The sequence below is a fragment of the Staurois parvus genome, unplaced genomic scaffold, assembly GCF_062004578.1.
Source record: "Staurois parvus isolate SC_StPar_1 unplaced genomic scaffold, SC_StPar_1.0 ptg002384l, whole genome shotgun sequence".
Classification (NCBI taxonomy): Eukaryota; Metazoa; Chordata; class Amphibia; order Anura; family Ranidae; genus Staurois; species Staurois parvus.
Window position 1 is genome coordinate 36,842 of NW_028320180.1, and position 12,492 is coordinate 49,333.

At 52.1% G+C, this 12,492-nt stretch overlaps 1 protein-coding gene across 1 annotated transcript; it reads left to right on the forward strand.

Annotated features, from left to right (window-relative positions):
• The first annotated feature begins 627 nt into the window (after positions 1–627).
• Positions 628–12,074, forward strand: LOC149431146 (FAST kinase domain-containing protein 4-like). The gene is made up of 4 exons (XM_089665866.1): positions 628–1,093; positions 6,463–6,786; positions 9,338–9,509; positions 11,878–12,074. The coding sequence occupies exons 1-4, from the start codon at positions 668–670 to the stop codon at positions 12,057–12,059; spliced, it is 1,104 nt and encodes a 367-aa protein (XP_089521992.1). The 5' UTR covers positions 628–667; the 3' UTR covers positions 12,060–12,074.
• The last annotated feature ends 418 nt before the right edge of the window (positions 12,075–12,492 follow it).

Below are 12,492 nucleotides of genomic sequence, written 5' to 3' on the forward strand. Positions count from 1 at the left end.
AGAGCCCGCATTTAAGTTTGTAAAGAGCCGCGGCTTGCCGACCACTGCCCTGCCCTAAACCAGTGTTTCTCAACTCCAGTCCTCATGGACCCCCAACAGGTCATGTTTTCAGGATTTCCATTATTTTGCACAGGTGATCAGTTTCACTGCCTTAGTAATTACCACAGCTGTTTCATCTGAGGGAAATCCTGAAAACATGACCTGTTGGGGGTCCATGAGGACTGGAGTTGAGAAACACTGCCCTAAACAAACAGTGTGGAATGTCTGTGAAACATATACAGCTTTACAAAGGGGGGAAAACTGGAGCAGAAAGGGCAAAATGTTATCACAGAGGGGCGGTTCGTCACATCCTCCTTTTATATGAAGGCTCCCCCTTCAGGTCCTCCCATTTGACCCCCCCTTTATATCAGGGTACCCATCAGAGGAGACCAACTGATCTGGGTCATCAGTCTGTGGGCCAGATAAAATCTTGCTCTGGGCTCCATGTGGCCCTCGGGCTGTATCGTGGAGGCCCCTGGCACGGTGTTCTGCAGCCCGCATTTGCCCAAAGATGGACTTTTTGTAAGACTAAACCCAACCATCCCCCCGATCACAAAACTTACATTTCTTTGTGTCCTTTCTTGCAGGGAATATGCGGAACTGACCTTCCTCCCAACTCACTGAAGGGATGGCGGTCCGTCTGATCCAGCGCGTGTCCCGTCTGCTGGCAGCGCCAGTCTCCTTCCATCCCCCGCCCGCCTCCGCCCCCTCAGAATGTATGAGATTGTGTCAGTATGCCCCGTGCTTCCCCTGCCAGGCGGCCCTGCACACCTCCTCCCTGCGATTCCTGGTGGGGAACCTCCCAGAGACCACCCTGTGCCCCCCAGAGACCTCCCAGAGCTCCCTCACTGCTCTGGGCGATAATGAGTTCTTCTCCATGCTGCAGACTTTGCCGGGGGTGGAGGAACTGCTGGAGACCGGCAGAGAGCCAAGTCTGTCCGCGAACAGGAAGGTGATGATCATCCAAGAGATCGCACAGAGGCAAGTCGGGTATAATGGGCAGGTTTTGGAGGACCCCAGATTCCAGGATCTTATGAAAAATGTAAATAAACAGGTAAGACCCCCCCCCCCCAGAGCTGCCACCATACATTTTGCTTTCTGACCGAGTTTTGGAGTGACTCTCGAGGTGAATGCCGTGTTGTTCCTCAAAGTAAAACCGATTTTTTGTGTTCCTTATCGTGGTGTTTTATTACAGGGCAAATCATGAATATTTATTTATATATATGGAAAACTTTTTAATCCGAGTCTAGCATCAAGTCAATGAAACTCCTGGGATATCGGTCAGGTCAGGGAAGTCGCAGAGGGGGTTAATTAGCTTCAGCTGCTTTGGTCTTAATGAAATGAACAACAGGTGCACTAGATGGGCAACAATGAGACAACCCCCAAAACAGGAATGGTTTTACAGGTGGAGGCTGCTGACATTTTTTTTTCCCTACTTATATTTTCTGACTGTTTTTCACTGGTTTTGCATTTGGCTCGGGTCAGTGTCACTACTGGTAGCATGAGGCCATACCTGGACCCTACAGAGGTTGCACAGGCAGTCCAACTCCTCCAGGATGGCCCATCGATATGTGCCATTGCCAGAAGGTTTGCTGTGTCTCCCAGCACAGGCTCAAGAGCATGGAGGAGATTCCAGGAGACAGGCATTTACTCTAGGAGGGCTGGACAGAGACAACCCCGGTGGACGATGGACCTGAAGCGAGAGACAACCCCGGCGGCCGACGGACCTGAAGCGAGAGACAACCCCGGCGGCCGACGGGCCTGAAGCGAGCGACAACCCCGGCGGCCGACGGGCCTGAAGCGAGCGACAACCCCGGCGGCCGACGGGCCTGAAGCGAGCGACAACCCCGGCGGCCGACGGGCCTGAAGCGAGAGACAACCCCGGCGGCCGACGGACCTGAAGCGAGAGACAACCCCGGCGGCCGACGGACCTGAAGCGAGAGACAACCCCGGCGGCCGACGGACCTGAAGCGAGAGACAACCCCGGCGGCCGGCGGACCTGAAGCGAGCGACAACCCCGGCGGCCGGCAGACCAGAAGCGAGCGACAACCCCGGCGGCCGGCGGACCTGAAGCGAGCGACAACCCCGGCGGCCGGCGGACCTGAAGCGAGCGACAACCCCGGCGGCCGGCGGACCTGAAGCGAGCGACAACCCCGGCGGCCGGCGGACCTGAAGCGAGAGACAACCCCGGGGGCCGACGGACCTGAAGCGAGAGACAACCCCGGCGGCCGGCGGACCTGAAGCGAGAGACAACCCCGGCGGCCGGCGGACCAGAAGCGAGCGACAACCCCGGCGGCCGGCGGACCTGAAGCGAGCGACAACCCCGGCGGCCGGCGGACCTGAAGCGAGCGACAACCCCGGCGGCCGGCGGACCTGAAGCGAGCGACAACCCCGGCGGCCGGCGGACCTGAAGCGAGAGAAAACCCCGGCAGCCGACGGACCTGAAGCGAGAGACAACCCCGGCGGCCGGCGGACCTGAAGCGAGAGACAACCCCGGCGGCCGGCGGACCTGAAGCGAGAGACAACCCCGGCGGCCGGCGGACCTGAAGCGAGAGACAACCCCGGCGGCCGACTGACCTGAAGCGAGAGACAACCCCGGCGGCCGGCGGACCTGAAGCGAGAGACAACCCCGGCGGCCGGCGGACCTGAAGCGAGAGACAACCCCGGCGGGCCTGAAGCGAGCGACAACCCCGGCGGCCGACGGGCCTGAAGCGAGCGACAACCCCGGCGGCCGACGGGCCTGAAGCGAGCGACAACCCCGGCGGCCCGCGGACCTGAAGCGAGCGACAACCCCGGCGGCCGACGGACCTGAAGCGAGAGACAACCCCGGCGGCCGACGGACCTGAAGCGAGAGACAACCCTGGTTGAACCAGTTTGGCCCACACAAACTATGCAAGTCACAAGAAACATGGAGTTGGGCTTTAACTACTTCCCACCCACCCACAGTACATTTGCAGGCGGGCGGCATGGGCAGGCTGGATCATGGATGTTCAACTTGTACCAGGTTCAGAGCACGCATGTGCACTCCAACTGCTAGCACACACCATCACTGGTTACTACTGATAGAAGTGATAATAGGGGTCACTAACCGCTGGTGGATGTGAGGGCCGGTCCAGGAGTCGGTCTTGCAGGTGGAGGTGAGGCCATGTTGTCCCGGTGGAGATGTGTCCAGCAGACGACGCTGTCTCTCCCCTCCTCATCCTGGCTCTCTTCCTCTGTCTCTAGTTCAGTAGGCACACATGGACCCCAAGCCAGCCTCCCTGGGCCGGCGCAGAGTGGACATCGTACAACGACCCGCAACAGGACTTCAGGGGGAGGGGCTTTCCACCGCTTGACTCGATTACTTCTGCTTAAAATAGGAATCGCCTGGGCGAAAAGTAAACCCTGCTGCTTACTTGCAGCAGGGCTAACCGTAAAAGAAAACCACCTGCCCGGGCGTCAGGCGATATAATTTGCACATCCCTGACACATTACCAGTTTTAGGCACACAGTTGACCCTTTGATTGCCCCTTGAGGTTAACCCCTTCCCAGCCAGTGACATCAGTACAGAGTACAATATTAGCACTGATCACTGTATAAGTGCCACTATCTGTCAGTGTCAGTGTACCTCCCAGCTAGCACCGGATTGCCCGCCACACTATCACAATATCACTACCATCACCAGTATAGCGTCATAGTTCCAGTGTATATATACTATAGTTTGTAGGCTGGAACTTTCACACAACCAATCAATATACGCTTATTAGGATTTTTTTTTTTTTTTTACTAAAGACGTAGCAGAATACATTTTGGCCTAGATTCATGAAGAAATTTTGATTCTTTTGACTTTTTTTTGGATATGTTTTATATGAAAAGTATTAAATGTTTTTTGTTTTTTCCAAAGTTTGTGGTGATCAAATGCCACCAAATGAAAGCTCTGTGTTTAAATAAAGGTATACATTTCAGTGGGGTACAGCGTTGCATGACCGCGCTATTGCCAAAGTAGCATAGTGCCGAATAGCAAAAGATGCCCTGGTCATGAAGAAAACCTTCCAGAGGTCAAGTGGTCAAATTAGGAGCTGCAGTCATTTTGGATTGCTGCGATGGTCAAGCTGGAGTTCTTGGTTGGTCAGGGAGCCCAGGAGTGGCTTCTTACTCTTCTTTCCATCCTCTAGCTCTGTGTCCTTTCAAAACACATGGCTGTGTGACCTCACTTCCTGCCTCACTCAATTTCCTACCAAAATCACTTCCCGTTTAACCAATCATTTAGAACCAGCTAGGCAAGTTAATAAGGTTTACAACTACAGTGAAGGAAATGCGTATTTGCCCCCCTGCTGATGGTGAATGTTCGCCCCTCACACAGAAATGATCGGTCTAAAAATTGAATGTTCGCCCCTCACACAGAAATGATCGGTCTAACAATGGAATGTTCGCCCCTCACACAGAAATGATCGGTCTAACAATGGAATGTTCGCCCCTCACACAGAAATGATCGGTCTAACAATGGAATGTTCGCCCCTCACACAGAAATGATCGGTCTAACAATGGAATGTTCGCCCCTCACACAGAAATGATCGGTCTAACAATGGAATGTTCGCCCCTCACACAGAAATGATCGGTCTAACAATGGAATGTTCGCCCCTCACACAGAAATGATCGGTCTAACAATGGAATGTTCGGTGTAACACTGAGAGACAGAATACAACACAAATTCAGCAGAAATGCGTCTAACAAATGATGACTGATCTGCATGTTCATGAGGGGAAGAAGGATCTGATCCCCTTCACAAAACATGACTTAGTACTTGGTGGCCAATCCCTTGTTGGCAATCACAGAGGTCAGACGTTTCCTGGAGTTGGCCCCCAGGTTCGCACACATCTCAGGAGGGATTTTGGCCCACTCCTCTTGGCAGATCCTCTCCAAGTCATTAAGGTTTGGTGGCTGACATTTGGCAACTCGGACTTTCAGCTCCCTCCACAGATTTTCAATCGGATGAAGGTCTGGAGACTGGCTAGGCCACTCCAGGACCTTAATGTGCTTCTTCTTGAGCCGCTCCTTTGTTGCCTTGGCCGTGTGTTTTGGGTCATTGTCATGCTGGAACACCCATCCACCACCCATTTTCAATGTCCTGGCTGAGGGAAGAAGGATCTCACCCAAGATTTGATGGTACATTGCCCCGTCCATCGTCCCTTTTGATGCAGAGCAGTTGTCCTGTCCCCTTAGCAGAAAAACACCCCCAAAGCAGAATGTTTCCACCACCATGTTTCACAGTTGGGATGGAGTTCTTGGGGTCATAGGCAGCATTTTTCCTCCTCCAATCACAGCGAGTTGAGTTGATGCCAAAGAGCTGGATTTTGGTCTCCTCTGACCACAACACTTCCCACCAGTCCTCCTCTGCATCATTCAGATGTTCAGTGGCAGACTTCAGACGGGCCTGGACATGGGCTTTCTTGAGCAGAGGGACCTTGCGGGCACTGCAGGATTTCAGTCCTTGTCGGCGTAGTGTGTTACCAATTGTTTTCTTGGTGACTGTGGTCCCAGCTGCCTGGAGATCATTGACAAGATCCTCACGTGTAGTTCTGGGATGATTCCTCACTGTTCTCATGATCATTGACACTCCACGAGGTGAGATCTTGCATGGTGCACCAGACCTAGGGAGACTGACACTTGTTTTGTGTTTCTTCCATTTGTGAATGATTGCACCAACTGTTGTCACCTTCTCACCAAGCTGCTTGGCCATAGTTTGGTAGCCCAGTCCAGCCTTGTGTAGGTCTACCATCTTGTCCCTGACATCCTTGGACAGCTCTTTGGTCTTTGCCATGGTGGAGAGTTTGGAATCTGATGGTTTGGCTCCTGTGGACAGGTGTCTTTTATACAGGTAACAAAATGAGATTAGCAGCACTCCCTTTAAGAGACTGCTTCTAATCTCAGCTTGTTACCTGTATGAGAGACACCTGGGAGCCAGAAATCCTGCTGAATGATAGGGGATCCAATCCTTCTTTCCCTCATGAACATGCAGATCCGTCATCATTTGTTAGACGCATTTCTGCTGAATTTGTTGTTGTATTCTGTCTCTCAGTGTTACACCGAACATTCCATTGTTAGACCGATCGTTTCTGTGTGAGGGGTGAACATTCCATTGTTAGACCGATCGTTTCTGTGTGAGGGGCGAACATTCCATTGTTAGACCGATCGTTTCTGTGTGAGGGGCGAACATTCCATTGTTAGACCGATCATTTCTGTGTGAGGGGTGAACATTCAGCATCAGCCGGGGAGCAAATACGCATTTCCTGCACTGTAGTAAATTGTACCGGTAATGAATAGCATGGTCTGGATGGATTAGGGTCATTCAAAAATGGTGTTAATGACGTATTTGTTGCCTGAATTTCTCCTGATAATATCTGGATTTGGTAAATGTTTGACCTTGAGTTCTCTGTGTTGCAGATCCAATATGTCTGGAACAATCGCCTTATTAAATTGGTGAAGAGCTTTTATAAACTCAAATTGGACAGAAATAACCTTTGCTTCCAGTCAGCGGAGGTTGAAGCGCAATGGCGCCTCCGTAGGTTTGGTGTTGGAGGTCTGGCCCAGCTGTCAAGCTGTATTCCGCACTCTGATCGGACCAAGGAAGAAAACAGACTGCTCAATGAACTAGTTAAACAAGTGGAGCTTCGATGGACAGAGATAAAGGAACCGCGGACAGTGGTGTCGCTGATATCAAGCCTGGGCTCCGTGTCGAACTCCCTCAAGGAGAAACTGGAAGATAAGGTATCGTAACAGATCGCCTGTGGACAAACCTCATATCCACAGTTAAAATACACTGTATGTCCAAAGGTGGGCCTCCTCCAAATGATGAGTTCACAGAAATGGCTTCTTTTACCACTTCTTCATATAAATACATTTTAGGAATTTTGCACTTCAAACCTTGTGGTTAAAGTTTGGGAGAGACCAGTGTAGTGGCCATGGTTTTGGAATGGGGGGCAACTCCATATTATTGGCCATATTCTTGGAATGGTTGACAACTCCATATTATTGGCCATGGTCTTGGAGTGGTTGACAACTCCATATTATTGGCCATGGTCTTGGAGTGGTTGACAACTCCATATTATTGGCCATGGTCTTGGAGTGGTTGACAACTCCATATTATTGGCCATGGTCTTGGAGTGGTTGACAACTCCATATTATTGGCCATGGTCTTGGAGTGGTTGACAACTCCATATTATTGGCCATATTCTTGGAATGGTTGACAACTCCATATTATTGGCCATGGTCTTGGAGTGGTTGACAACTCCATATTATTGGCCATGGTCTTGGAGTGGTTGACAACTCCATATTATTGGCCATGGTCTTGGAGTGGTTGACAACTCCATATTATTGGCCATGGTCTTGGAGTGGTTGACAACTCCATATTATTGGCCATGGTCTTGGAGTGGTTGAAAACTCCATATTATTGGCCATGGTCTTGGAGTGGTTGACAACTCCATATTATTGGCCATGGTCTTGGAGTGGTTGACATCTCCATATTATTGGCCATGGTCTTGGAGTGGTTGACAACTCCATATTATTGGCCATGGTCTTGGAGTGGTTGACATCTCCATATTATTGGCCATGGTTTTGAAATGGTGGGTAAGTCCATAGTATTGGCCATAGTTTCGTAATGGGGGGACAACTCTATATTATTGGCCATGGTTTTGGAATGATCTTCAACTCCATAGTATAGGCCCTTGTTTTGGAATTGGGGGGGGGGGGGCAACTCCATATTATTGGCTATGCATATTAATGGTTTTGGAATGGGGGGCAACTCTATATTAATAGCTATGGTTTTGGAATGGGGGAGCAAACTCCATATTAGCCATGGTCTTGGAGTAGGGGGACAACTCCATAATACTTGCCATGGTTTTGGAATGGGGAGCAACTTTATAATTTTGGACATGGTTTTGGAATGTAGGGCAGCTGTATATTAATTGCCATCAATCTTAAAGTAGGGGGGCAACTCCATATTTATTGGCCATGGGTTTGGAATGGGGGGAGGGCTCTATAATAATCGCCATGATCTTGAAATAGGAGGCAACTCCATATTAATGGCCATGGTTTTGGAATGGAGGGCAACTCCATATTGTTAGCCATGGCCTTTTAGTAGAGGGACAATGCCACATTAATGACCATGGTCTTGGAGTAGGGTGACAACTCCATATTATTGGCCATAGTTTTGGAGTAGGAAGGCAACTCAATATTAATGGTCATGGTTTTTGAATGGGTGACAACTCCATATTAATGACCATGGTTTTGGAATGGGGGGCAACTCCATATTAACGGCCATGGTTTTGGAATGGGGGGCAACTCCATATTAACGGCCATGGTCTTGGAGTAGGGTAGCAGCTCCCATTTTGTTGGCCATGGTTTTGGAATGGGGCAACTCCATATTAACGGCCATGGTCTTGGAGTAGGGGAGCAACTCCATATTACTGGCCATGATATTGGAATGGGGAGCAACTCCATATTAACGGCCATGGTTTTGGAATGGGGGGCAACTCCATATTAACGGCCATGGTCTTGGAGTAGGGTAGCAGCTCCCATTTTGTTGGCCATGGTTTTGGAATGGGGCAACTCCATATTAACGGCCATGGTCTTGGAGTAGGGGAGCAACTCCATATTACTGGCCATGATATTGGAATGGGGAGCAACTCCATATTAACGGCCATGGTTGTGGACTAGGATGTCCAACAGCTCAACCTTGTGGTAACAATTTGGTGAAGACCCTATTTTGTCCCACCATGACTGTCCCCTGTGTACAAAGCCAGCTCCTTAAAGACATAGTTTGACCAGTTTGGTTTGGAGGAACTAGAGTGTGGTGCCCAGAGCCATGACCTTAATCTTATTGCACAGAGCCATGACCTTAACCCTTCTACTGAACAACTTTGGGATGAATTGGAACACCAATTGTGGGCCAGATCTTCTCATCCAACATCACAAATGGGGCCCAAATTCCCACGGGACCCCCTCCAAAATCTTGTAGAAAGCTTTCCTAGAAGATTGGAGCTTGTTACAGAACCAAAGGTGGTAACTCCATCGTAATGGCCATGGAGGGGGGAGAGGCAATTCCATATTGATGTCCATGGTTCTGAAATGGGATGTCCAACTAGCTCGTATAGGTGTGATGGTCAGGTGCCCCAACCTTTGGCCATATACTGTAGCATTTAAAGGGATTCTAATATCAGAAAATATCAGAAAAAAAGATGGTGTACATATAAAATGACTATTTCCACCTTATGAAGGTCACATTACCATACCTGAGCGTTTTTTTTTCCCCTTGTTTTAGGTCCTAGAACTTGCTGCAGGTTTGACACCTGAGCAGTCTCAGAGAGTCATCACTGCCTTGGCAGCTTGGAATCGGCGAACTTTACCTGTCCTGCGGGCGCTGTCCTTCCACCTCACAAAGTACAGCACTGAACTCTCCCCACCGGTCATATTAGATTTGGCATTTGCTTTCGGTAAGACAGACCTTTGGGGGATGATGCGCTGCACTCTTCGCGGCTTTCTAACATCTTTCAAACCGAGTTCACTCTGAGTAATTTAGAATAACTTTTAGGATTGGTTAGGTGTATCCCAGAGTTGCACTTTAATTCCAGGCGTCTTCCATGCGGTCAAGTGACCAGCGCTTGTCCCTCTTTCTCTTCTCCATCTTTAAAAGTGGATGATCCTCAGGGCTGCAAAGAACGATGCTGAGGTGGTTGAATGGCGCCGGGCATCATTCATCCTGGAAGTGGGGCAACGACCAGGATCAGGAAAGGCCGTGTAGAGTGCCTCTGGAAAAGGAGAATAATAGATTTATTTATTTTTTTCTGGTGGGAATTAAAAAAAACAACAAAAACGTAAATGTAAGTCTTACGACTTTCATACGCAACTGCAACATCAAGATTACAAAATGCATCACGATGCCTTTGCCCAGTGTTTCAGTTGCAGTCATGTAACCTCCTAGATTTCTTCTTTCATATAGAAGCTCTTGAAATGGGGCAAAGACCCAAAGGGGGGCCGAGACCCAGAGAGAAGCAGAAATCCAAATGGGCAGAGACCCAAATGGAGACCCAAAGGGGGGCAGAGACCCGAACGAGGACCCAAGCGGGGGGCATAGACCCAAACTGGGGGCAAAGACCCGAATGGGGACCCAAGTGGTGGCATAGACACAAACTGGGGGCAAAGACCCGAATGGGGACCCAAATGGTGGCAGGGACCCAAACAGAGACCCAGAGGGGGCTCAGAGACCGAACGGGGGGAGAGGCTGAAGTGTAGGCCCAAATGGGGGATATAGACCCAAATGGAGGCCGAGATGATGGCAGAGACCTCCAAAGGGAGACCCAGTCGGAGGGGCAGATACCTCCAAAGGGAGACCCAGTCGGAGGGGCGGGTACCTCCGAAGGGAGACCCAGTCGGAGGGGCGGGTACCTCCAAAGGGAGACCCAGTCGGAGGGGCGGGTACCTCCAAAGGGAGACCCAGTCGGGGGGGCAGATACCTCCAAAGGGAGACCCAGTCTGGGGGGCGGGTACCTCCGGAGGGAGACCCAGTCGGGGGGGCGGGTACCTCCGAAGGGAGACCCAGTCGGGGGGGCGGGTACCTCCGAAGGGAGACCCAGTCGGAGGGGCGGGTACCTCCGAAGGGAGACCCAGTCGGAGGGGCGGGTACCTCCGAAGGGAGACCCAGTCGGAGGGGCGGGTACCTCCGAAGGGAGACCCAGTCGGAGGGGCGGGTACCTCCGAAGGGAGACCCAGTCGGAGGGGCGGGTACCTCAGAAGGGAGACCCAGTCGGAGGGGCGGGTACCTCAGAAGGGAGACCCAGTCGGAGGGGCGGGTACCTCCGAAGGGAGACCCAGTCGGAGGGGCGGGTACCTCCGAAGGGAGACCCAGTCGGAGGGGCGGGTACCTCCGAAGGGAGACCCAGTCGGAGGGGCGGCTACCTCCGAAGGGAGACCCAGTCGGAGGGGCGGCTACCTCCGAAGGGAGACCCAGTCGGAGGGGCGGCTACCTCCGAAGGGAGACCCAGTCGGAGGGGCGGCTACCTCCGAAGGGAGACCCAGTCGGAGGGGCGGCTACCTCCGAAGGGAGACCCAGTCGGAGGGGCGGCTACCTCCGAAGGGAGACCCAGTCGGAGGGGCGGCTACCTCCGAAGGGAGACCCAGTCGGAGGGGCGGCTACCTCCGAAGGGAGACCCAGTCGGAGGGGCGGCTACCTCCGAAGGGGAGACCCAGTCGGAGGGGCGGCTACCTCCGAAGGAGACCCAGTCGGAGGGGCGGGTACCTCCGAAGGGAGACCCAGTCGGAGGGCAGAGAGCACTTCACTCCTTGGGAGCCTTGGAAGCATCGTAGTTCTGTAGACAGACCTATAGGGGTGACTAACACCCCTAGATACCCCCTTCTTAGCGTTTTCTGAATCTCTGGAGGGGGGGCCGTGTATGGTGTCTGCCTGCTATCACTGTACCCCATACAATCAGCGCAGCAAGGCCGGGCGGTGGGGCGTAGATGCTAAAATGACTACAAGACTACAGGAGAGCGTAATGATCTGCACACCGACCACGCCAGCATGCCTCTGCCTCTACTCTTGGCGTAGTTCACTTGCTACAGGAATGAAGGGGAACTGGCAAGGCGGATATTACATTTCGGGGGTACCCATGCCTTCCTGGGGTAGTCGCGGTCCCTCTGTTGCTGGGGTGCTGATATGTGGGTGGATTTGATGCTCACACCATCGTGTTACCATTTCTCCTGCAAAGGATACAGATTCAAATCAATGCATCTTTGTTTCTTGTCTGTAGGTCAGTCTTCAGTTTTTCTGTCCGTCTTCATCCTCGTTCTTTGTGTGTCTTCCAGCCAAGCTGAATTACTTCCACATGGAAGTCTTACAGAAGATGGCCACCGACCTCATGCCCAGATTGACAACAATGAAGCAGACGGATATCGCCCTAATGATGCGCTCCTTTACCCACCTCAGATATTCCAACCAGCCTTTCTGTGAAGCCGTTGCTCAGGTAACTTCAGGTTGTCTTTCATAGAAGCTCTTGAAATGGGGCAAAGGCCCAAAGTGGGGCAGAGACCCAGAGAGGAGCAGAAATCCAAATGGGCAGAGACCCAAATGGAGACCCAAATGGGGGGCAGAGACCCGAACGAGGACCCAAACTGGGGGCAAAGACCCGCATGGGGACCCAAGTAGGGGCAGGGACCCAAACAGAGGCCCAGAAGGGGCTCAGAGACCGATTGGGGGGAGAGACTGAAGTGTAGGCCCAAATGGGGTATATAGACCCAAATGGAGGCTGAGATCAGGGCAGAGACCTCCAAATGGAGACCCAGTCGGAAGGGGCAGATACCTCCAAAGGGAGACCCAGTCGGAGGGGCAGATACCTCCAAAGAGAGACCCAGTCGGAGGGGCAGATACCTCCAAAGGGAGACCCAGTCGGAGGGGCAGATACCTCCAAAGGGAGACCCAGT